Source organism: Antechinus flavipes, chromosome 3 (assembly GCF_016432865.1).
Source record: "Antechinus flavipes isolate AdamAnt ecotype Samford, QLD, Australia chromosome 3, AdamAnt_v2, whole genome shotgun sequence".
Lineage (NCBI taxonomy): Eukaryota > Metazoa > Chordata > Mammalia > Dasyuromorphia > Dasyuridae > Antechinus > Antechinus flavipes.
This window is the reverse complement of record NC_067400.1, coordinates 399,773,488-399,800,930: the sequence shown is the minus strand read 5'-3', so window position 1 is coordinate 399,800,930 and position 27,443 is coordinate 399,773,488. Positions and strand designations below refer to the sequence as shown.

At 30.6% G+C, this 27,443-nt stretch overlaps 1 protein-coding gene across 1 annotated transcript in view; it reads right to left on the bottom strand.

Annotated features, from left to right (window-relative positions):
* The window catches only part of CALCRL (calcitonin receptor like receptor), a 120,767-nt gene that overhangs the window by 19,008 nt on the left and 74,316 nt on the right, over positions 1-27,443 (bottom strand). The window contains exons 6-10 of the mRNA XM_051986058.1: positions 24,498-24,608; positions 24,212-24,324; positions 22,984-23,075; positions 4,366-4,492; positions 2,340-2,493 (exon numbers count right to left, since the gene is read on the bottom strand). Coding sequence (XP_051842018.1) covers positions 2,340-2,493; positions 4,366-4,492; positions 22,984-23,075; positions 24,212-24,324; positions 24,498-24,608 — 597 coding nt within the window. The remainder of the gene's footprint in view (positions 1-2,339; positions 2,494-4,365; positions 4,493-22,983; positions 23,076-24,211; positions 24,325-24,497; positions 24,609-27,443) is intronic.

The window sequence follows — 27,443 nt, the reverse complement described above, 5'->3', positions numbered from 1 at the left end:
CATTTATCAAATACTAGATTACTGTAGTCATTGATTATTGTAACATGTGTATCTAACCTATTCTACTGATCCACCAATCTTTTATAGCCATAACCAAATGATTTTGATAATTGCTGCTTTATAATAGTTTTAGTTCTTGTATTGCTAGACCACCATCCTTTGTAATCTATTAATCTATTAATAATATTATATACACTATATATTAATATATAATCTATTAATATCTATTAATTCCCTTGATATTCTGGTACTTTTATTCTTCCAGATGAAATTTGTTACTTTTTCTAGCTCTATAAAATCATTTTTGGCAGTTCGGTATGGTATTGAGCAAGTAGACTAATTTAGGTAGAATATATTAGCTTGGCCTACCCATGAGTCTAATGTTTCCTTGATATTCTCCCACTGGGTACCTTCTTTGCTCCTGCTCCCATTTGATGTAGTAGTTCTTAAATTTTTAATTAAAATTCAAAAATGGATTTAACAATTAAATCAAGCAATCTTACATACAAAAGATAAATTTGTGTTTTGGAGATGCCATCATGTGTTTCCCAAAATAATTTAGATTGCTCTAAATAATAAAAAAGCATGGTTAGACTTTATTATAATGCTTTTTGGGGGGATAAAGCTAACATCTCTATAGTCTGTTGACATTGTAAGAAAACAACAATTCACTAAAGCTGGTTGTAGTTCAGTAGTGGTTTTCCTTTGATATTAAAATGGTCATGTAGTGGAAAGAATGCTAGCCTTGGAGTCAAGACTAATTGAGATTCAAATTCTGTTGCTTCTGCTTACTAGATAATCAGGGATTGTCACTTAACTTGATGCTCAGATTCCTTATCTGCAAAAGGAAGTAAGTTGCTCTAAATCCTTGAGAGTTATTGTGATGACAAAATGAGACATACTTTGCTAAGTACTTTGCCATGGATGGTCATGGCAAGAAAGATGGCCATGAGGGACTAAGCCTGCCACAGTAACTTCTGGAACTCCTTTAGGTACAGGTGGGGTTGGCTTTTGCCTCAGCTAGTAGGGGGGATCCTTCTCCCTTCTTCTCATCCCTCTTAGAAATAGTAAGCCTTCATTATTGCTGAGAGGGGGATGCAAAGAATTGTGAAATATATATTCTGGGCTCAAGTAACTTAATAGTATTATCAGAATTCTAAGAGAGCCATTCAATAAACATTTATTAAGAACCCATTATTTGCCAGAAATTATGCTAAAAGCTGAAGATACAAATATGAAAAATGAATGTGCTTGTTCTCAGGGAGCTTTCAATCCAATAGAGAAAGCCAAAACAGAAAAATAAATTGAAAAAAAAACTTTTAAAAAATATAAGCTTTTATTTAAATATCACAATATTCAAATCTTTAAAACGGCACTAAGACTTTTGGGACACCATGTATAACCTTTGGTTATTGTTTCATTACTCATTTTATAGATATGGAAACATTCCCCCTATAGGTCAGATGACTTGTTCAAGTTTACCAACTGATCAATAGGAGAGGGACTATAATTCAGGGGTTCTGATGACCAGTGTTTATTTTATTTTATTACAAAGCCTATAGAAAATGAATCAGAACCGCCTTAATGCATTATACAACAAATATTTTTAATAAAAATAATTCCTTGGTTCTATAAGCCTGCAATGTTCAGTTCAGCAAAGGTAAACCAATATACCTACTCTGTGACAAATGAAGCTGTTAGTCACTATTTTCTAACTATGTAAGAAAAATAGCAACAAGAAACACTTCTGTTATGATTTAGACTAATTGGCACAGAGGACAGTGTCAGACCTGGAGTCTGTGTTAAAATTGGGCCCAAGATAGGAAGTATCTGAATATACTTTCTAGTTGTGTGACCCTGCCTCACTTAATTCATATGTAAAATTATCTGAATAAGGGAATGCCTAACCACTCCAGCACTTTTGCCAAGAAAACTCCCAAAAGAATCTGAAAGAATCAGATATAACTGAAACAATTGAAGAACAAGAATAGTGATAAAATTAGATGGCCTCCAGGTTCTAATGTTGAGATTGCATGATTGTGTGTCTAGATCAAAATGCTTTTATTTACCACCATAAACCAAGAGAAACAAATTGAACAATTTCCTTAATACATACATATATACATACACATAAACATACACACACACACACACACACACACACACACATACACACATACACACACACACATATATACACCTAAGTTTTGTTAATTTGTTTGTCACTACATATGTGCACACACACACACACACACACACACACATAATGACAAATTAACAAAACAATGTATAATGGGGAGGGCAAACAGGAAAATGGGTATATATACACTGATACCTACCCCAGCCAAGAAGATAATACCAGAGCAAGTGTTGCTTCTCTGCAAACACAGCCACCACGATGAGTGTGTGTAGATAGATGCCTTCACAAAGCATCCAAAAATAATTGCAGCCCAACAAATAAAGGTGAATAAATTGGGATATTTTGCAACTTACCTATGTGAAAAAGAAATATATCACTTAATTATAATAGGATAATTTTAATGAATAAATAAGGATATAACTGACGTATCTAGGGATTGAAAACTACATATTTTTCCATCTACATAAGAGGATTATCTAATGTCAGATTTGAAATCACTAGTGTGCTAATCCACTAACTTCCTTATGTGTCATATTATTCATGTGAATTTGTTAACTATTATTATGTACTATTGTATTCATAACTAGCACATATATAATACTAAAACATGTGGTAGGTTAGTATAGCATTACATAAAAGCACACTATAGCATACTAAAGGACTATGTAAGTACTGATATCAAATATTTATATTAAATACTTAGTATGGTAGTTATATTAAGCATCACACACAGTTATTATAGTATATATATGTGCCTAGCAATTAATGTATTTGATTATTATTATGATAGATCATTTTATAGGTAGAGGGTTATTTTTTATTTAATCCTCAAGAGCAGAGCCTATAACAACTCAGACCACCAAGTACTTCTAATGGAAAATTTTATGAATTGCTAATTTCAAAATCTTCTGGAATCCAAATAGGTAATGATCTTCTATAGATTAAGCTAAATTAATCCTCAGATGATAGCTATATGGTCACTGGGTTCATATTCACTACTGAGGTACCAGAATAAACTTCCCATTAGCTAGTGTGTTTCCCTTTCTTATAAATTGATTTAGTTATATCTCTATATTACATATAAATAGATTTTAAAATTAAATTTAATCATATTGATGTTGAAAGGCATCTTGATTTAGTGGATAGAGAGCTGAGAGCAGAACTAGAAAGATGTCTGGTTTTGAGATTTTGGACACATCACTTAACCTCTCAGTGATCTATTGCAATCTTTTATAAATTGTAGAGAAAGTGCCAAGATGCATTGGTAGGTAGAAGTTTCTCCCCTGAAAGTATTCTGTACTAATAAAATAAAAAGTCTAATCCCTATCTCCATTCCATTTTGTTATATTAATATCTGATTTCTTGTTTTGGAAGATACATCATTGAGAGGATTTTAAAAGAATTCTAATAATTACTATTTGACCATGATGATAAACATGATCCATCAAAGTTATTAGAATAATTTCAAAATCAAATAACACAAATCTTGCATTTTATAGAATGACTACAGCTATGCTCATAGCAAGCTGAAAATAATGAAGAGTTAAAATGTCTATCTACAATAGCATGTTACCTCAACAATATGTCAAAGAATGTCTTTGGCTATTTTAAAATAAATAGATTATAGTTAATTTATTAATATACATATAGAGCCTCTAAGTTACTCCATGATTCCAGGAAAGAATTACAAACTAGCATTAGTATGTTTGTGAGCTACAACTTTTTTATTTATTTAGTTAACTTCTTGTGTCCCAAAAATCCATTTCCCAATACAAACATGTAACTTGTAGATAAGAAAATTGCTTGATTCGTTTTGAAAATGTATCTCATAGCTCAAAGAACAGTATTAAACCTAAGACTCCTGATTCCAAGGCTCTTCCTTGATCTAATACACTTTATAGACTCTTTAGTGTTGAATGTGTTATAAAAATAACATTACAATTCTAAAATCTAAAGTAGTAACAATGCATGTAAAATAATTTAGCTAATTCAATAAATATTCAGATAATTAAGAAAATGGTGGGTTTTTTCATTTGACTATTTTAAATAATAATATCAATGTTCAACTTTACTTTCAAGCAAATACTTATCCTTATACTATTGGCAAATAGAAATATTCTCTGTATCTTAACATTTAAAATGTACCCCATTTAAATATATGTGTAGTTATGTATATACATATCCATAATTTCCCCCCATAAATAAAATACCCAAATCTTACTTACAGGATTGGTTGCAACTAATGCCTGATTGTTGGCCACAGCAGTAAGCCAGATGATTGTGACAATAGAATTACAAACAAAAGAAAAGAACAAATTTTTATGTAGAGTGATCCTTTGGCAGCTCAAACTCCTAAATCAAGAGAAAAAAAAAAAAAAACATACTTTAACTTTTTCATTCAAATTCATGTATACTTTAATTCTTACTAAGAGAACCCTTCTAAAGAGGCAATTCACATCCTGTCTCTGTTACTTATTATTTGTGTGACCTTGTACAACTTACTTAAACTCAGAGAGATACTTAAAAAGCCTTAATTTCCTCATATATAAAACAAAAGTTACCTCTAATCTCTAGATGTATGATCCTAAAAATCAAATATTTAAAATCCATCTTTAGATGTTTAAAGGAAATGTGTGTATGTGTACTCTAAAGTAAATCAAAATCTGATGTCCTTCTACACAGAGAAAAATGAGCCAGGAATACACATATATACATTTATATGTGAAATATATATATATAGAGAAACTATGAGAGAGAGACAGATAGATGGAGAGATACAACATAGAGACACCGATAGTGACAGAGACAGAGAGAGTGAGAAAGAGACAGCAACACAGAGACACATGCACAGAATATAAACAACGTATGGATGCTATATACAATACTGAGTACTTATTAAATATGACAGTATCTAAATGCTAACTTCTTTATCTTCATAATATTGTTAAATTATAATAAATATTGTTAAAGTACAAATTCTAAGAGGGTATGGACAATTTCACTTTTATTTGTTTTTTTTGTTCTAGATGAATCACCTAGCAGAGTATTTTTTAAATTAGTCAATCAACAAATATTTATTAAGTGCTTACTATATATCAGGCATCATACTAAGTGCTTTGAAAACAAAGACAAAAATAATAATTATTTCCTTTAGGAAACTTACATGCTAATAAAGACAAAGGTATATACTCATAGGAAACATGCAAAGCAAACATAAGGTAAGTTGGGATGGAAGGCACTAGCAATAGAACAGATAGGACTAAGAATGACTAAATCAGGGGTTCAAGCTCACTATGAAATTATTTTTAAAATACTTGATAACTTTATTTTTAACACGAGTTTTCTTTGTAATCTTTGTATTTTATTTTATACAATTAGAAATGTCATTATGAGAAGGTTTCCATGAACTTTACCAAACTCCTAGATGGGGTGCATAGCACAAAAAAGCTTAAGAATCTGTTCTCTAAACATTGAACACAATAATAGCAAGATTATGAAATGATGAGCCACAACAAATTTAGCTCTTCTCAACAATGTGGTGATCCTGGACAATCCCAATAGACTTGGGATGGAAAATGCCATCTGTATCCAGAGAGAAAGAGAACTATGGAAACTGAATGTGGATTGAAGCATAATAATTTCACTTTTTATTGTTAGTTTGCTCGCAAAATCCCCCCTTTTTTTTAACCATTCTAGTGGATTTATTTATTTTTAATACACATTGCTTTATGAATCAGAACAAAAGGGAAAAACCATGGGAGAGATAAAAAAAAAAAAAAAAAAACAGAAAAAGATAGAGAACATAACATGTGTTGATTTACATTCAGTGTCCGCAGTTCTTTTTCTGGATGCAGATGGCACCTTCTGACCAAAGTCTACTGGGATTGCTTTGGATCACTGAACTACCAAATAAGAACCAATTTTTCCACAGTTGATTATCAAATGCTTTTGCTATTACTATCCACAATATATTCTTGGTTCTGTTTGTTTTGTTCAGCATCAGTTCATGGAAATCTTTCCAGTCCTTTCTAAAATCAGCTTGTTCATTTTTTATAGAACGATAATATTCCATTCATATACCTTCATATGCAACAACTTGGTCCACCATTCTCCAATTGATGGGCATCAACTCATTTTCCAATTATTTGCTATCATAAAAAGAGCTCTAGCAGAGTATCTTATACATAATAGATATCAAATAAATGCTAGTTGAATTCAGTAGAACTCATGGATAAAAATGAAAAATAATTAGGCAGGTAGTTTTTCTACACAATTTTTCTCTCTTGTGTGTGTATGTGTGTGTATATGTATGTGTATGTACATTATTCTAGCAATACATAGTGATGATGGATTAGACTTTTGATGTAACTCACACATGGTAAAATTCAGAAAAAATGCTAAATCTGCTAATCTATCAAAACATGGACAGGTTTTATGTAATTTTCCTTTCTATTTTGTTAAATATCTTTTCTTTACATCTTTTTACCAAATTAAAATTACTAGCTTTTAAATTATGATGAAAATACTTGAAAGTATTTAGGAAACTTTTGGTCTCAAAACTAACTTCATAAAATTAGTATATAGATACCTATAGGAAAATATAATAGGAAAGTGGTACTTGTATTTCTATGTAAATGTATATTGATAGGAATTTCATATCACATCAAATATAGAAGCTCAAGGAGGCCAGACTTAGTTATATTCCTGTTCTCAGATCCCAAAGGTGTCTATCATTTAAACAGGATCTTAAAAGTATATCAAGGAAAGGAGAGATTGAGGTAAATGCTCTTTCCTGACACTTTTATATCCTCTTATTGAATGAAGTATTACAAAGAACTTAACAATGAATAGAGGAATGAAGAGGTATGAAGGTGAACTTGACAATGGAGTAAATTGCATTTCATTTTGAAACTATTTAAGTCATTTTAGTGTGGGATTTGTAGATAGAAGGGGTTATTAAATTCAGTGCTCTGCTGCATTTTAATAAATTAATCTCCAAGAAATCAAATGATTTCTTTGATATCTCCCAGTAAATCCATTCCAGAGACTAGATTTGAACTATTACTCTATTTTTGTTAGTCTTACATTTTCTGTCAGAGTTCCTGGAACATAGTAGATATTTAATAAATGCTTGTTGACTTCACGCAATAATTCCTTGAAATTTATATCATCCAGGTAAAATAAAAAAAAACTCTTATGGAATAATTCTTTATTACTTTGGTATTTAATAATTGGGACATGATCAAAAATTTCTTGAACCTGTGGTCAAACTACATGAGTTTAGGAAAAAAAAAAACTATACCATTTTCTAGTTGTGAGAACTTGGATATATCACAATCTCTATGAGAACCTAGCTTCCTTATCTGTAAAATGGAAATATTAGTAAAGCCCCTAATTTTTACACCCTAGAATGTATAATAATTTAACTAAAGGTTCATAATAAGTCAATGGCTGAACTATGGACTTAAATCTAATTCTTCTGAATCCCAACACAATCCTCTTCTCTTTTCATCTCACAGACTCTATTATCTCCATAATGATGCTATGAGAGGCAAATGACAATTTATTTCAGAATACTTTGTTATATGAATATATTATTTAGATTAATATTTATTTGTTGTACAGTTAATTAGATTTAATTTACCTTCACACTGGTTTATTTTAATAATTAAGATGACTTAAATCTCGGTAATTTAGGCCTCTCTTTAACTTAAAATTTAGGATAAGTGATATGTCTTGGGCCAAATTATTTTTCTCTCTTCCTCTGTCCAAGAAATCCTTTTAAATAAGTATCTGCATATTATAAAGAAAAATTTATTTCCAATTTGACATACTGTTTATATGAAAAAATGATGCCAGGGTATAAAAATATTTAGATTTTTCATAAATATATAGTTACCCCCAAATTCTGAATTAATTTGTTTAGCAAATATTTTCATTAAAGAAAACCCAAAGGTATATTTTAGCTCAATCCAGACTGAGCCAAGAATTATAGTAATACCAAATAGAAGCCATTAATATATGTACCCTAAAGGTGATAACATATCATGCTTTATAGTATCATACATATCTTTATATCATTATGTTATAAAGGTGCTGACCTCTATAATGCATACTCTAACTGATTTCAATAAATACAAGATCATTTGAATTAAATTTTGTATTACAAAGTAATAATACACTTCTTTAAGCTACTTGCCTATGCTGGATATTTTGATAGCCAATTTTCAAATTAGTATTTTTACTTCAATTTTGTTTTCAGACCAATACAGTAATTTTATGTCTATGTTAAATAAAGCTTCTACTCCTTATGGTAGAAGAATGTCCAGAGTAGCACAGAATAGGAAGGCACAGATAGGTTTGCTGAATCATTGGAGAAGGGATCAAAGATCATTGAGATCACAGATTGTTGGAAGTAAATCTCTCTGCCTCTGCCTCTCTTCTTCTCTCTCCCTTTCCCTCCATCCTTCCATTTCCCTCTCTCTTTCCTTCTTCTTCCCTCTTTCTCCCTCTCTTTCTCTATCTCTCTATATATGTATATGTATATATCTCAGCTGTGTGTTCATTTATAATGATATATTTTTTGATTTGAATACCTAAATTAGTTATTCATTTTACCCTATAAGGGAATGATCACTATTAGGTGTTAACACTTTGCTTAAAAAAAAATAGTAATTACTTTCATTCAAAATGACTGATATTGGATTTGGACTATAAAGAAACTTTAGCGATCCTTTTACCCAACCCTCATATTTTATAAATGAGAAATTTATACCCACAGATTTAAATGATTCTTGCCCAAATGATATTTAAATAACACATAAGTAGTCAAGATCAGAATCAGATTTTGAACTCATATCTCCTGATTTGTATATTCTTTCCACCATACTATATATTCTTCCAGCACATGTTAATAAGACAAATAAAAGTGAAAATTTGAAATTCTGTTTTGTTCTAACAAAAGAAACAAACAAAAAAACCCAGGTGTAAAAACTTTTAATATTGTTTGATTAAAATGTAATGAAAACCCTAAAATTTAAAAGACAAGATTATTTCAAAATAACAAAAAGCATATCCATGATTAATAAACTCTAGTGATTTTCTATTATCTCTAGGAGTAAATATAAACTCTGTTTGGTTTTCAAAATCCCTCAGAACTTGGCCTTTTCCTACTTTGCCTGTCTTATACCTCACTAGTTTCCATATACTTTGTGTTCCAGTGAGCCTGGCTTCTTTTCTGTTTCTTATACAAAATACTCCACCCACTGACTCCAGATAGATTAACCATCTGTCCATCATGCTTATAGCATTTATCTTCTTCATCTTTGCCGCCTGGCTTCCCTGGCTTCCTTCAAGTCTCAGCTAAAGTTTCACCTTTTGCAAGAAGTCTTTCCCAGTCTTCCTTAATTTTAATGTTTCCCCTTTGAGATAATATCCAATTTTTCTTATAAATAAATAAATACACACGCACACACACACACTCACACATATATACTTTTGGTTTAGTATGTGTTTGCTCGCTCTTTAGACATCTCTAAGATCACACAGTCAAGTGTCAAAAGCAGAACTTAATCTCCCTGACTTGGAGACCAGACCTCTATCTACTTATCTACACTGTCTGTCCTAAAAAGGAATCCTACTGGCAGTTTTTATTATTTGTTGCAGAGTATTGGTGAATATTTTTATTTTTATGACAGGTAGAAGCTCCTTGGGTAGATAGGTAGCAGAGAGGATAGAATACAGTGTCTGGAGTCAAGAAGATTCATCTTCCTGATTTCAAATCTGGCCTCATACCCTTATTAGCCATATGACTCTGGACAAGTCATTTAACCCTGTGTGCTTTAGTTTCTTCATCCATAAAATGAGCTTTTAAGAATGAAATAGCAAAACACTCCAATATCTTTGTTAAGAGAATTGCAAATGGATTCATAAAAAGTTGAACATGATTGAAAAACAACAAAAGAAGTTCCCTCCTTTAAAAAAATCTGTGTTAATGACTCACAAGTGAGAATGGAAATATAAGATTTTCTGCTGCTTCATTTTGAATATATAGGCAAAAATACCAAAATCCCAATCACAGATGCTGTTAAAACAGACTTAGTAAGTATTTAAATGCATTGCCTTTTAAAAATTTCCTGTTATAAGTGATTAAGTGAAATGACATTTGGGAAATTTAATATAGGGTCTTATGCAAAAAAAAAAAAAAAGATTTTCTTATTCATTATATGACTGTGAAGAAGAAGACTTTTGGGTTCCATGTAGTGCCCAAACACTAACATAGCAATGATCTGATCACTTCTGTTTTTTGTTTTATTTAGCCATTTAGAAGTATTATGATGTAGTGGACAGCATGATTGGCTTGAAGCTGGGACCTGAGTTTAAATACCAGCTTTGCAATGATCAGCAAGTCGCATCACCTTAAGGACCTTGATCTCCTTCTACATTGTAAGTTGAGAGGTTTAGAGTATGTAAGACCTACAATTTCTTCTGTTTCTCACAACATATATTATAAGGAAGCAAGTAAAAGCCACACATAAGCAAAATTTCAATCATACTATATGATCTTGTCAAATTACTTTAGAATTGCTTATACACTTTAATGAAATTTTGTGTAATCTATAATTTTATGATAGACAATTATGATAAAGTTTTATTAAGAGACTTTCCCCTAAGATTTATTTGCCTTGCATTCAGTATATATGTATATATGTATATATATATATATTTATGAAAATTGCAAACTATTTTATGAATAGGCTACTGTAAATGGAAACATACATTTATTCTTCTATAATCTATATCTATCAACTATCTATCTAATTGACCAGTATGACACACATATGCCATGAATTTCATTTAACTTGTCTTGCATTCAGTCTACATCTACATGAGGGACACAGATTATTTTATTAACAATAGGCCCTTGCTCCCAAACTATCTTATATATGACTTCTTTGTATATTTATGCATATATAGCTCAAATAAAAATATAAAGCATAGTTAACTATGTGTGTCTAACGTTATGTTTTATGTGGATATTTATATAAATATGAAATATACCTGTTTGTACTTGTATTTTCAACTTCTAAGCAAATAGTGTGCACAGAGTTGGAGATTAATAAATACTTGTTCATTGACTGATTGCATCTGCACAAGGTAAAATTGAAAGTTCAAGTAACCATTGAGTTACTTTCATTTTTATTGATGATACTTGGGGATAGAAAAACCCAAGTTTATAATATAATGCCTAAATCCTCCAGTTTGGCTATTACATTTTGATTTAACAAATTGAGTAATTGTCAAATTGGTCCAATTCATATTATGTAATTAAAGATCCAGTATCTTGTCTGTCAATCTATTGCTTTATCCTATTTTAATCCCTGTCTTCAAGTATTACTATATCCCAGAAGATCCTAAACAGATGGGTAGCTGTCATCTGTCATATGGTTTGTATCAATTACTATTTGTACAAATGGCTCAGATTGTCTAGCAATGCCTATTGTTTCCTAATGAGTACATTCATTAACACATATCAGTAGACTGGTACAGACTAAATTAAATTAAGTGATTGTGGTAAACACTGATTTGTCTAAACCAAAGCTTAAAATATATTTGTAAAAGGTTTCAACCTGCAACTAATTTAACCTCCTCTGAAACTTGTATTTAATTTCTTAAATCCTCAGATGCCCTTAATTTGAGTCAAAATGTTAAGGAGAATTGTGTACATATTCCGTGAGAATGTTTAAAGAAAAAAATCTTTTTGCTCTCTTTAAATTTAATAATTTTGTTCTATGTCTTAGCATAGCCACAGAATAGAAAATGTGGTCTGTGGGTCTGGATTGCTTCCATGTTATGTTTTTTGGATCCATCTTTTCATAAAACTGTCTAGGTCAAAGACTTTGACTAAATGAATCCTTTGGCTATTTTGATGGATGTAGTGGCAAAACCGTTATTTAACTGGTCCTATTAAAGTATTCTTTTGGACAAATCAATTGAAGTTAGTTGAAACTGTGGTAAAATAATGCCAGACTTAAAGTTATAGAATGCTTCAGTGATTTTACTGTATCTGATATCAATATGGCATTACAGCTAGCTTCAGAAACAGATGACTAACATTCGATATTTTCAACATTTTACTAAAGTAGTTGATTTTCACTGCATGTAATTCTGGGTGGGAATACACTCTTTCCTGACACAGATAGACTACTTGTCTTTAAAGCGGAACCTTAAAGAACTAGCTGGAAGGATATGGAGCTGGTACAATGAATTGAACATTGAACCTGCAGTCAAAAAGATCTGAGTTCAAACTTCGGCTCAGATATTTACCTGTCCTTGTGACCCTGGGCAAATCACTTAATCCCAATTGCTTCCTCTGGAACAAAAGATTAAATGATTGGTTCAAAACTACTAAATGTCAGAGACAGGATTAGAACAAAGTTCTTTCTAATTCCATAGCTAGTTCTTCATTCACTTTATCATTTATTAGTTTTTCATTATTTCAAGCCAGACTTTACTCTAAAAATATCAGTTTGACAAAGAACCTCTTTACAATTCAATTTCTTGAAAAGAAGAATGGTCTGTACTTTAATTGAGTTCACACTCACTGGATATAATAAAAACAAGATGGACATTTAGTAGGTGGGTGGTACAAACAATTTTTTTTAAGGTATGGACTAAGAGAGCCAGTTTAAAGTCACTTTAGAAAATCCATTATTGCCTTGATTAAATAAGTTTGCTTTTTGTTTTTCTTTGTTTGTTTGTTTGTTACTTTAATTTAGCCTGGACTGTCAAATGTGAAAACCCCATCAGAGCAAATTTCATGAGAGCAAATTGCTCTTTTAATACAATATTACTTCAATAAATTTGAGGTCTTATCAATAGTGGGTATTATCTCTGTGATAATCAAGTCTGTTTGTGCTATGATCTTTTCCTATATAATTTATCTTCATGATCTTCCATAGATACTCCTTGGAAGAGATACCTACTTATCCAGAAAACTTCTAGATTGTCTATCTCTATCTCTGTGTGTATGTAGATAAATGGATAGATATAGACATCATCTATATCGTCTTTATTTCTACTACCCATCTGAGTAGTCAACCTCTATTTCTGATAAGATATTTCTTTGCTATTTGCCATTATGCTATTTGTAAAAATGACAATAACTAGAATTTATAGAGTGATTTAAGGTTTTGTGTACTTTTATGTCACCACAAGAAATATATTTGCTTGTACTCACAATATCAATTTAAGGCTTCCAAAACTTGAATTTTTAGGAGAGCATAGTGTTCTAAGATTGATGCACTGATAGCAGAACACTTATGTTGAAAATAAGGAGTTTTATTTACAGTAGATAAATGGGATTTTTAAAAACTGCTTTACTTCCCCAAAGTAACCATCTCAACATTCTTCCTATTAAATATTATGTCTAAATCATTGTCCATTTGTAGAATTGTTATTTACTCCAACCCATTAATTTTATTTATGAGCTAAGAAGCAAATATACTAAGTGATTTGGTAAAAATCACACCAGTAATCAATGGAAGAATTAAGATTTGAAATCAAGTCTCAGAACTTCAAGATGTATTTTGTGGTCTCAGCTAGTTCTTCTGGAATCTACATCCCAGCTTAGAAACCAGGAAAGAAGAATTGCTTAAATATTATTTTTAATGAAATAAATTATATTTTAATGAGTCAACAACAATGACAAAATTAATCTATTTATTTTAGGATTTTTTAAAAAGAGGTGTCATAGATGGCTTATCATTATTAAATAACCAACAACAGCTGCTTACTATACAATTTCATTTCTTTAACATTATTATTCTCCTAGTGATGAAGGTCACTATATAAAATTTAAGAAAGACATAGTTTTGAATATTGGACATGAAGGTGTAAGTAGCTTCTAATATATTGCTAGAAATGATACATGCACAAAAATTGGTGTAAGGAATATTACTCAAGTATTATATGTAATTGTGGGGGAAAATAGTCAGTCATATTTAGTTTGAGGGGAAAAAACAGCCCAAATGCTTCATTGCTATCCGTGAAATATTAGATTGTACAAAAAAAAAGTTTTCAATAAATGAGATTTTTATAGAAAATTTATAGGGGGAGATATAGCAAAAATCACAAAGAATGAGAAGTCAGGGAAGGTTTATAATCTGCATCACAAAAGGCAATCTATTGATTGCATCAAGGATAGAACCAAGGTCAGAAAAAGAATACTAAAAAGTGAGACTTTATCATCAGAATAGTGTCAAGAATATTAAAAACTCAGAAAAATGATGAACAATAAGTATTCAAGCTATTTTTTGTTCAAGAGAAAGATCAAAGAATGGAAAAAGCTTAAGGTGGATGATATAATGATAATGGCTGATGGTTTTCAAAAAGGAAGAAATATTCAATTCTTATTTTGGTTCTGCTTTTCTTTCAAGGAGAATGATTTTTACACTGCCAAGGACAGGGTTATAGTGAGTTGATATGAAAGATAAGTTAAAGGGATGATAAAAATACTCAAAATATGTTCTATCTAACTACATCCTAAGGTACTAAAAACTTTTCTAAGATATAACTATAATTTCTGAAAAATCAAAAATAATGAAAGATAAGGAGATGGTTATATATAATAACAATTATTACTATAGACCAATGAGTGAGTCTGACTTTTTTTCCTAGAAAAATTCTAAAAGCCATGATTAAAATGATAGCTTTTTAAAATTTAGAAATAGAAACAGATATTATTAAAAGCCAGCAGGACTTAATCTATAGCAGATCATACCAGAATCACTTCATTTCCTCTCTTGATAGAATAGTCTGGTAGATTTAATATGCTTAGATGTCAGTAAATTATTTGGCATAATCTTTCAAACTATTCTTGTGCACAATATAGAGATATATGGGCTAGATTGATTTAGATTTGGAAGTAGTTGAAAGAGCAGATTTAAAAAACATTTATTATTGAGTTAATGGAAACTTAAAGGATGTATCTCTTGTCAATTGCCCCAGGGATCTGTCCTTAGTCCTCTTCTGGGAATTACTTGCATGAAGGTAAAAAAGTAATGTATTTGAAACATATAGATGTCACAAAGCTCAGAACAGTTAAAATGTATATTAGATGGCATAATGGGATCTAAATAAATGGTGAAGAGATATTTGTAAGATTCTACATAGGTTAAAAAAATCAGATTTGTTAGATGAAGTGATATATCTGGACAACAGTGCTTCAAAATTTTTTTTTGATTCACTTAGTTGCCACTGTGATATGGAAACAAACACACACCTATAGAACATAGGTACACATATATACATACATGGATATGTGTGTATACATATAGATATATTCATATATACACACATATGTGTATATCTATATTTATATGTAAGGAGTGAGATTATTTAGTTTATGTTGCTCAGGGTCATTCAGGATATTGCTCAGGGTCATTCAGGAAGTATCTGAGATAGAATTTGAAGTCAGATCTTCAAAACTTCAAATTTGATGCCATGGCTGCTATACCAGGCTGCCTTATTATCAATGGATACCAATGCAATGTTAATTTGGCTGAGAATACAGGATTTTAAAAGCAGAATTAGAAAGTAATTCTGAAAAAAAATAAAGTTCTTTCCCTTTTAGTGCAGGACAAACGCAGAAGTTATTTCTGTTTCACTTCCTGTTTTACCTAATCTTTATCCTTCCTGATATTATATTTAGTTTTTATATTTACTTTTAATTGACTTTAATATAGAACTCATTTATTTTTTTAAAAAAAATTCTGAATTAGTTCTCAAAAAATTCAATATTTGTTCAATAATGAATCATTTTATTTATTGAATGGACTAATTTTTTTTCTAATATTTAAGGTATTTGAGTGGCACATATTATAACTCTCCTCTGGGAAATATTTGTTAGTGGTATTCAATAGTAAAATTGTTCCCAAAAATTTTGTACAGAGACAGCCTATAAATAAACAATTTCTTATTTTGCTATGGAGTAAAAAAATTGCAACAAAAGGCTTAACTCTTTTGAGGAAAATCTCAGATTTCTAGATATATAGGTGTTATTCCCCACTAATAATAAAATGTTTTTGGCTGTCAAACAAGATTGTAAAAAATATATTGGGGATAATCTGGGATTTCTTAAAGACAAGTAGAAGACTAAATGATCTTAAGTACATCAATTCCTTTTTTTAATCTATTATTTATGATGTTAAGAAGAAAAAGACATATTTGTTTCTCTATTTCATTTTTAAAAATCTTATTCACAGAATCACAGAATTCAGAAAATGTTATTCAAGCAATGAAAATAGCCCTATACTTGCAGTGAGAAGGCCCAGATTCTATTTAGGTTTTGTGTGATTTTAGACAAAGAAAGTCCCTGAGAAGGCAATGTAGTATGACAGAAAAAGAGCACTTTATTTGGAGTCAAAGACCCAAGGTTAAAAATCTTGGCTCTGGTATACAATGCCTGTGTAACTCTGGGCAAATCACTAAACTTTTCACTGACTAAATGTTCTCACTTACAAAATGAAGGGAACTAGTTAGATAAATTCTGAGATCCCCACCAGCTCTAAATCTATAAGCTTTTGTCAATATGTCTCTCTGGATCTTAGTTTTCTCATTAATAAAATGATGAATCAAATAACATGACTTTCAAAATCCCTTACAATTCTATAATTCTCTGTTCTATGACTATTCTGGTGATCTTAACTCTGTGTGTATGTGTGTGTGTGTGTGTGTGTGTGTGTGTGTGTGTGTGTATGTGTGCATGTCTACAATGCATACAATTGCTTAATGAATGTGTGCTTTTGTATATATGCCACATAACTGCTTAATGACTGCCCTTTGAATGAATAAATGCATGTTTGCATTTGCATGCCTGTATGAAAGCATCAGCATGATTGCTGTGGTCTTTTAAAAGGTCCTATCAGATCAAACCTGCAGCAAGAGCTGCCAGAATCATGATGGAAAGATTTTTATTATTTTAATGCAGTAAACAGAATGAGCAATTGAACCATTAGCAGAGACAATGTCATTAATTCACAACCTTTATTATTCTCCCATTTAAGGGCCAAAATCCATATTCCTCATGTTGGCAAAACTCCTGCTGGCTTCAATGCCTTTTGCCTGTTTGCTGGAACAGAGCATTGGGCCCCAAGGGATATGTATAATGTTTTCCATAACATATTCAGGGAAAACTTAGAATTAAAAAGATTGCATTTGTTTTAAAACGTGATGTTCTCTTGGTTTGAGATTTTTCAAAAGTACCCTTCCCCAAATTTGTAAATTAAAAAAAAAAGATGTGGGGAGGCTGATGGAAGGGAGAGGTTTGCAGTTATTTATCTGTTTACAAGTTCATATGTTAACTGGTTGGGCAAGGCAGTGAATAAGGAACAATTTTGGAAGAAACAAGTAAACAGATCTCGCTACCAAAAAATTATGCTCTTATAAATCATTTTCCATATGTTTGCCCAAATGTGCCCACTAACTAATGATTATGATAACTCATATTTTTATGGGGGGTTTTTGGGAGAGAAGGGGATTTAAAAGTGCTTTCCCTATAACAAAGTAGTGCATGCATAATTATTGCCAATTTATAGATGAATACACTGGGACTCATAGTGGCGACTTGAGCACATTCACAGAATTAGTTGATGTTACAGGCAGAATCTTGGTTTATATCTATCTCTTTATGACTTAACCCATTGTTCTTATACTGACAAAACTATACTGATGTTCTCCCATCAAATACAAACAAGGAGGAAAAAGAAGCATATTTTAAGATAAGATTTTTATATATAATATGAAGTATTAAATCTAATATTTTTCACAAAAGAGAGCTATAAATCAAGTGGCAAAAGAGGAAAAAGTATTCTAGTTTGAAATGAATGTTCTTAAATGAAAATATTGAAACAAGATATTTTTTCTTTGTCCAAGAAAGTCCTTTTGAAAGAAACATTAACTCACCCATTTTTTTCACTCAGCTAATTATGTACTAGGTTAATTCCTAGTGTGACCTATTCCAAAGAATCTCTCCTACAGAGATTAACTATATTTTGAAGAAGGAAAAAATTAAGAGTTACAGTTGTGATTTATTCTAATATTATTTATTATCTATTAAGTTATCTATTATCACAGAAGGTATATATGAGTTTAATTTTAATCTATGGAGATCTGAGACAAATTATGTTGCCTACAGAGAAAAAAAGTAAGAATAAACTTCTTTATAGTTAGATCTATCATAGCTTATTTTATGAAGAGACATAAAGAGGACTTTAAGATGAATTAGGCTGGAGAAAGAGTTAAGAATGATGCTTTAAGAAAAGGTGGAGAGTGTTTTCTTATTACAGCTCAACAGAAGCTAAAGAAAACTGTGAGATATTGTAATCTTCATAAATCTACTATTACTTCCCTTTTCTTGTGAAGAGAGAGAAGACTATTCCTATGATGAAGCTTTAGTTATCTAGTTATTATCTAAAAGTGAACTAAATTGTATGGAACTAATCTCAGAAATTAAAAAAAAAAGATGTCAATTGTAAATTACTATTAAAGTTTGAGGTCACCCATTTGTTTACTCCTAGTAGAGTAAGGATTTATCTAATAAGGATAACAGATATATAAAGCTATCAAACATACAACTATTGGAATAAGAAATTTCTCCAGTTCATTAAAAATAACTTGAAACGGAATCTCTAAACTCAGTTGATATTGAGTCATTAAATTTTTATTAGTGAGAATTATATAAATATATCCTTAGATTATCCCCAGGGTTCAGATAAAATTAAATATGAAAATAAAGTGAAATATTAAACAAGAAAAAAGTGAACGCTCCAGACCCACTGTAACAAGGGTTTCTATACAAAGATTCATCCTGCTTATCCTTATTATACTAGCATAAAATTACAACTCATCATAGAAGTTGTGATATAATTATATTGTTTGGGGTGTTTATTCGGTTGACTGTGTTCTATGATACAACTATAAAGTTCCTTCAAAGTTGATATTAATTCATCAACAAATACATTTTTAAAAGGACTTTTGAAGTACCCCTAGGGGATTATCTGTTTTGGAAAACATTGGATTTGTTTGTTTAATAAATACAATATCTTTCTGGTTATCTTTTTAAAGAAAATATTAAAAGTTTTTTTTTTCTATTTTTGGTTGCAAAGATAAGTTAAGTCATTTTACAACATGACTGAATGAGTTGATTTAAAGCTCAGAAGCAATGGTTCTTTCATGCTATATGATTTCTACAATTGATTTTCCTGCTTGAAACTTTTCTTATTTTCCCAAAAGTCTTTTCCAAAACTATTTTTTAAAAAATGAAATGGTTTATGTAAATGATATCAAATGGAGAATATAAAGTTGTATATGGTTTGAGATCTGCAATTCTAAGGAAATTCATCTTGACATATTTAGGTCTCTTGCTTTTCCAAAAGGAAAGGGTTTATATTTTCAAATGTAGATCCATTTTTATTAGAATAAAGCAACATAAAGAGGAGGTTTTATACAATTGCATCACATTAAAGTAGCTAAAGGTATAGAGATAATTTTCTTTAGTGTTTTCAATTTCTATATTCTTATCTAACCCATGAAAATTTTAGACGATTTAGTCAGTCCTATTATTAGTAAAATGGAAATGTCATGATGAATTTGTCTAAAGATTTTGTTTAGGAAATTATTTTAGAAGAATTCAGAATATGGGCCCTCTTCCATTTCTTTTAAATAGATAATAAAGACATTGAGGATTGTCATTTACAAAGAAAAAAACAAAAAACAAAAAAAAACAAAAACTTGTGAGCTCAATTTATTTAAAGGGAAAAATTTATGAAGAAATTAATTAGCTTTTGCAGTAAGCAAAAGATAAAATTTCAATAAGATTATAATAACTAAATTTTTATATTGATTGATTATAATATGCTAGATACTATACTAATTCTTTATAATTATCTCATTTATTTCTTATAATAATCCTGGAAAGTATGTGCTATCTTTATCTACATGTCATAGATGAGGAAACTGAGGTAAACAGGTTAACTGATTTCTGCAAGGTCACAGAACTACTAAGTGCCTGAAGCCTAATTTTAACCTGGGTCTTCCTGACTTCTAACTTGGTTCTTCTCTATCTAATGTGCTACCTATCTTTCCTCCTATATGTGAATGAAATGGAATGCATTTCTCTTATGTAACTATTTGAAATAATATGGATGTTAGGACAGAATTTTAAAATTGAGAGACTATTAAGATACTCTAATATGAATATTAAAATTCAATTAACATTTTCCACTATTCTATAGTAAGTAAAAACTGATATTTTAATAATTTCCAAATCAGGCTATATCAGGCTAAATGTTATGTTATTGCATGCTGATGGTAAAAAGAGTTTGTAATAAAAACCTTTTTAGCTCTATTCATCTTTTTCTGTTTGCTGTTTCATCAATGTCATCTTTATATGTCCTTGTAATGCCTCACCATTTTTGATGCAATAATAATCACAATTTCCTACAGCCTTTTCCATAAGATTTTGTAAACAAGTGTTATATGTGTTTTTTAGTATGTGTGATAAAATATATCCTTTCATTTGTGTGGGGAGCTCCAGTTGAGGAAATTCCTTTATCAATATAGACCAACACTTTCTCTTAGTTTTATGAGGCACTAAGAGATATTATGATTTTCCCAGAGGTCATATTGAAACTAAATTTCCTAATTTTGAGGCTAACTTAATATTCATTCTGAATTTCCTTTCATTTTAAGATTTGGGGCATTACTTGTAATTTATGGCAAATGACTAACACTGGTAAATTTTTTTTCATTTTTATTTGTAATTGAAGGCTGTGATCTTGTTTCTAACTTTTTGTTGTTATGAAGTTGTTGAAATATATCAAGTTCAAATTATTTTAATTATATGTAATATATTTTAGTTATTTTTGTCTTTCTAGGATGTTTAACATTTGCTATTGGTTGTTTATATATAGAAAGTTGATTCAGAAATAAATCCCATGTTAAAAGTGAATAGTTTACTTTCTCTTAAAAATAAGATCAATTTCAGTTTTTTGATATAACTTGGTGTCATGTCCCTAGCCTCCTAAAATTTTAAACAGAATATTCAGGATATATTTGCATGAGGTTTTTATGGAGTCTAAGATTTTGTCTTTTCTACTTCTTTATTCCTCTATCCAATACATTTGTAATAATGTAGATAGATGTTATCTGGATCAATGTGTCAAACTTTTACTCACAGTAATTAAGATATGGAGGCTATTCCAATTCTTCCCTCTCCTCTGATGTACTGATTGATATGAATCAATAATTATCAGATGCAAAGAAGTAGTTGATCATCTGATCAAAGCCCCAATAAACATGCTTTTGACTATAGATCACAGGATTTTTAACTTTATAGTAGCAAAGAGGTTATCTATTCCATTGACTACATTTAACAGATAAGAAAACTAAAACTTCAGAATTAAAGAGACTTCCCCAAAGTTACTCTATTAGTAAGTCAGATTCCAAGTATATATTTTTTGTTGTTGTTGCTGAGGCAATTGGGATTAAGTGATTTGCCCAGAATCATTAGCTAGAAAGTGTTAAGTGTATGAGGCCAGATTTGAACTTAGGTCAGGAGGACTTCAGGGCTGGTTCTCTATCCACTTCACCACCTAGCTGTCCCGCAAGTATGTATTCTTTATGTTGTATGATGCTGCCTCTTAGAGAGAGTCATCATGCATTTAATTTCTTAGCTTTGGACTTTTCTGTCTATGAGCTATAAAATTTATGGATTTATAGAATTTAGTAGCTGGAAAGGACTTAGAAATCATCTAGCCTAAGCTTCATATTTTATAGATAGAAAACTCAGTGCCAGAGATGGCAGTGTACTCCTGAGTGTACTCACTTATTAGTGAGTGGTATTCAGATCTAGAAAACCAGTCTCTTGGTTCACCATACAATTTGTTGAAGATAGTAAAAGATCAAAAACAGTGGGAGTAGAGGAAGGAAAAGCAGAATATTCTAGATAAAACTGAGAAAATGAAATATTCCTAAACTACTAGGGATCTTTTAATTTGCTCTTTGTGCCCTCTAGACTGCTGGTACACAATTATCTGATTTACTTGTATATCGTAGTGATATCTCGGCCTTGTTGCATATTGTTAGTATTTATGAGTCATTCTGTCTGTTTTGTTAATTAGCTTCCTTTTATATCTTGTTTAGTCCATAAGTATATAACTTTCTTGAGAGTAAGAGAACTGTTTCAGTTTTTCTATTTGTTTGCATAGTGCTTGGAACATAGCACTTAATAAATGTTTTTTAGTCATATATTTCTTTAAACTGTGACTAATGATAAGTCTGTCTAACATAAAGTCAAAAAGGTCATCAAAACATAAAAAATAATATGTTGCTACTGTCAATCTCCATGAATTCTGTTAGGTAACTCTGTACAGGGATGCACTAAGAAGACAGCATAGTTTAAAAGTCTAAGTGTTCTAGCAAAGTAGAGCTCTAAAAAACTCCTCAAAATCAAACAAATAAACCCAACTAAACTAAAATAGCTGAAAGTTCATACACAACAAAAACTACTTGGGGTCCTTGTGATGACAAAAATGAAATTTATTTAAAAGGCTATTAATTTACCTCTCATCTCTCTTGGTCTCTTGAGGAATTTTATCAGTAGCACACATGAGTTATTCTGAATCTCAAATGTTATAAGAGCAGTATTTTCTTTTTTTTTTTTGGCAGCATCTAAATATCTATATATTTTCTATTTTTTCCAATATATGCAGAGCACAGTTATTTTTCAACAGAAAATGACTACATCACCCTCAATTGTACAAATAGCATATACCCTTACTTACTTGAAATAAAAAAATATCCCAAGAGAAATCAGCAGTGATGCAATTGATAATCCATGTCCAATGATAGTAAGATAAAACAAATTCAATGCTGTCTGTAATTTTTGGGGAAAACATTTAAAAAGCAGAAAGAAAATTTTAGTTCATATTAAAATGCTTTGGGTAACATACAATTTTCTACATATCAGTTATGTGCATGAGAATTCTAATTTAATTAATTAAATCAATATAAAATACAAAATTGATCACCTTATAATCCCTCAATTCTTATGAATCCCATTATAAAGTTAAGTATATCCATAGTAATTTAAGGAGAAAAAGAGGAAAAAGCTTCTGATAACAGTTAGCATGTGAGCTGAACTTTAAAAGAAATGAAGGATTCTAAGAGGCAGGGATGAGGAGCAACGGCTTTCCAAATATGAGAGTAGAATATGTTTCTTTTCTTTTCTTTTTTTTCTTTGAATATGAGCATAAATATGGCCCACTGACAATGATAACTCCACCTCTCTAATAAACATAGACTTTTTGAATCTATACAACAATTCTTTTCAAAACCAATTTGCAAAGTCCATCTTATATTCATAAAATCACACTAAATTTAAGACCTGGAAGGGACAAGGCATATATGAAGGGGATCCTTATGATAATATAGTTGAGAAGTGGCCATTCAAGACTTTCAAAGTAGGGAACTCCAACTCTCCTCCAGGAAGTTCATTCTAATTTTGGACAGTTGTAATAGGAAATTTATGCCAACATGGAATCTAGATTTGTCTCTTTGCTATTTGTACTCTTACTCTTGGCTTTGCTGACTGGGAACACCAGAATAAAAGATATTGGAGAATAAGAACCCAGTCCTTTTTTGCATCTCATGGTCCTTAATTCTAATGCATTCCAAAAACATGTTGTTTTTTCTCTTTAACTATATAGAACATACACGATAATTTCTTGAGAAAGACCATCTCCTTACTTGAAAATTCAAAAATCCTTTCTTCAAATAATTTCCTTTTTATTGTCTTTCTCATACATCTTTTCACAGAAATATTTATACATATTTAAAACCCATCAGATCTGAAAATAAAGATGTGTTCTACTCATGGAAATAATTTTTCTTAGACATAGAATGTTGAAGGAGACTGCAAACATATCACAAATGGGGACATAGAACTGAGGAACCAACATATTACTATAATTAAACTCATTCTGAATGGCAATGTATCTCTGTGTTATATACCTGTACTTTCAAGTGAGTATGGATATTACATCGGGTATAATTTGTCCAGGTCCTGTTACTCTCTGGGTGTTTAAACCAATTTCCATTTGGGTCACATATTTTTGTAACTTTTTCTGTCAATGAAAAAAACAAATGAAAGCCACAATGAAACAGTTTTTCCTTCCACATAGTATAGATAATTCATAAAAGAGATTTTTCTATTAAGTATGTTCATAGGTATAAGCATACATGTATACATATAGACAAAGCATTAGAGGCATGATAAACATTATATTTATTTATTTACCAGAAGGGTCAAAATCCAGAAAATAGTCAGGACAGTGTTGCATTGATTCGGTCCCTGCAGCAACATCATTCCAACATAGCCAGCCATCCCATGTCCTGTTACAGTATGGTCCTAAGGAATTAAATAGACAAATCATAAAATGATAGAACTAGAGCTACAAGGAAGCTAAAGGACGTCTAATTGTAACAGGATACGGGGAATGAAAACACTTCAAAATCATAAGTAGCTAATAGGATTTGAACACAAGGCTTCTGACTCAAGAGCTAGTAAATAGCTTTCCTAGGGTTCCACACATGATTCTTAATACAAGACCTTATGGTTTCATGCATCAATTACCTAATTAATGCTGTTGTTAAAGTATATTGAAGACCAAAAATAGAAACTACAGGTAACCTTCTTAAATCATCCTTATTATGTCTCTATTTCAAAAGGTTTTGCTTGTTATTCCTAAGTTGTTTATAACATAGAAACAAAATATTTTACATATAAATTTTTAATTTATGCTTTAAAATAATAGAACACAATAATTCTCCTCAGAATTTAGGAGCTTTGCTGATTAGCTTCAAGATATATGTATATATATTAGTGTTTGTATATTGTATTTGAACCTACAGGAAAGATTACTAGATGAAGAACTGTGGGTAAAGAGTACCAAGTAGGTTAAGAAAACGTAGAAATGAAACTTATACTCTTTTCATAACATAGAATACTGCTTTGGTTTAAATCAAATAATGATCATTAAATTCAATCATATAAATATAACACACAAACACACACACACGTATGTGTGTGTTCATTTAGTAACAGTAATCTGATATTGGATTAATTTAGGGAAATCGTTCACAATATTTGTGACCAAGAGGTACTGGGAAGGGTTTTTAGTATAGAAATTGTCCTAATTTCAGATTTATCTCCTTAAAATTACTTTGTTTACGTAGTTAAACTTTGGTCTTCATGGTTGCTTTAATACATTCAATAATTGACTTATACTAATTTATTATTTTTGAAATGCAATCATATTTGAACTAAAAATGCATCTCCTTTTTACTAATTGGGCTGATAGAGGTAACTTTTTTTTTAAAGCAAATCAATAGGCTACATTGTATTTTTCATTCTTTGACATGTAAAATGACATGTAAAATTTTAAGTAAATTATATTACTGGGCAAGAATTTTATTTTTTGGACTTAGTTTCTTCAACTCTAAAATAAAGAGGTCAGAGTAAATGATCTCTATTAGAGTTTCTTCCAGTTTGAAACCAATAAGGCTTTGATGTGCACATTGATATATTCAGGTGTTAAAATTATTATATGAGATAACTAGGATTAAGACAATTATTTTAATGTAAAAGCATGAGTCAACAAAAAATAACTGACTACCAAACATTTATATTCATAATGATGTTTGTAGACAACAGAGAAGAGAAAAATTCCACAAATTGAATTACAATTATATTAGTAATTTATTGTTTTATGTAATAATTCCTTTTTGTTAACCTTAAAAACTCATTTTAAAACCTACCCAATACAAAAAAATGTAGTGGCTTTTGTTTAATCCCAAATAAGAGAATTTCTTCTTGATATTGATCTAATATGCGTGGGGTTGGTTTAGTTAATCATCACACATTCCAATTTAAAATAAATGATAAATCACTATGCCCTGATATCTTTCTCAGGTGAGGGGGGGGGAATCAGATGAAATATGAACTAAATGCCCAGATAGTCTAGATAGTATATAGCCTATGACTAATTGCTAAGTGAAAAAAAAATTCTAAAATAATTTAAACTTCCTTGAAAGCCATTAGATGAATTGGGGTAATGTCGTCAGAGTGTTTTCAGCCTGATTGTGAAAACTTGGTCATATGTTGTGCTTTGTTTATAAGAGGCCCTTTTGGGCCCCAAGGATTTTAGTGTATGTAGGATAAAACAACAACCTACAGTCACAACCCTGAGAAGAAATTAGTTGTGAAGGAAGAGAAGAGAACTGGACTTAACCTAGCCTCAATGTTTCATCCACGTATTAGCAGCATCCTCAAAATAAAAGGATATGGGGACAGGGTATGAATCAGGAGCCAAGTATATGCTAAACAAGATAAGAAAAGACAGATTCCAATCTACCAGGAGAAAAAAGCTAAACCATGGCTAAGGGAAATATCCAAAGTTCCATTAAAAGGAATTCTGGTAGCTGTGAGTTACCCTTTATCACTCAGAAGTGATACATGTGAATTCACTTTCTTCTGTAGTCTATGTGTATTTGTAGGGACTTGGTATAAAAGAATTTTGTGTGTGTGGTGTTTTGTGCCAACTATTCTTACCACTAATCCCAGTAAGTATCCTTCTCTAAAAGCTAATTAAATTTGGCTAGCTGATTGATATAATTAATAATCAAAAGTTGAAAGATAATTTAAGATAATATATTAGCAATGTGAGATATCTCAGTCCCTCAGGGGACTTCTTAGAGGAAAAGAAGTAACTTAGCAACTTTAAGGACCCAGATGGTCAGTGACATTGGGGAAATAAAATATCAAAGTGTGCTCCAATATGAGATACCATTAATTTTCCAAAACATTTTCCAGAGGGTAGAGGAAGATCTAAAAGCAAATATCTAACAAACTTTAAGCAAATTTCCTTTCTAATTGATGAGATAAAAGGTATTTTATTGTATTACAGCTGTAGACATTTTTTTAAAAAAATTATTATAGATCTATTAATATGAAAACCAGGAGAAATTCTGTTGGCTGAATGACAGAATAATTTAAAAGAATGGCCCTAAAGGGATCAGTATTATCTTATTTTTTATTACCTTATTTTCCTCTGGGAAAATTTGATTTATATTTTATGTATTATAGGAGGCAATTATGTTGTAATACAGAAAAATTCGATGTAGTCATCAAAAACCTAGTGTAGTGAAGCCTCGCTCTATTTATTACTGCCTGTCTGCATGAACT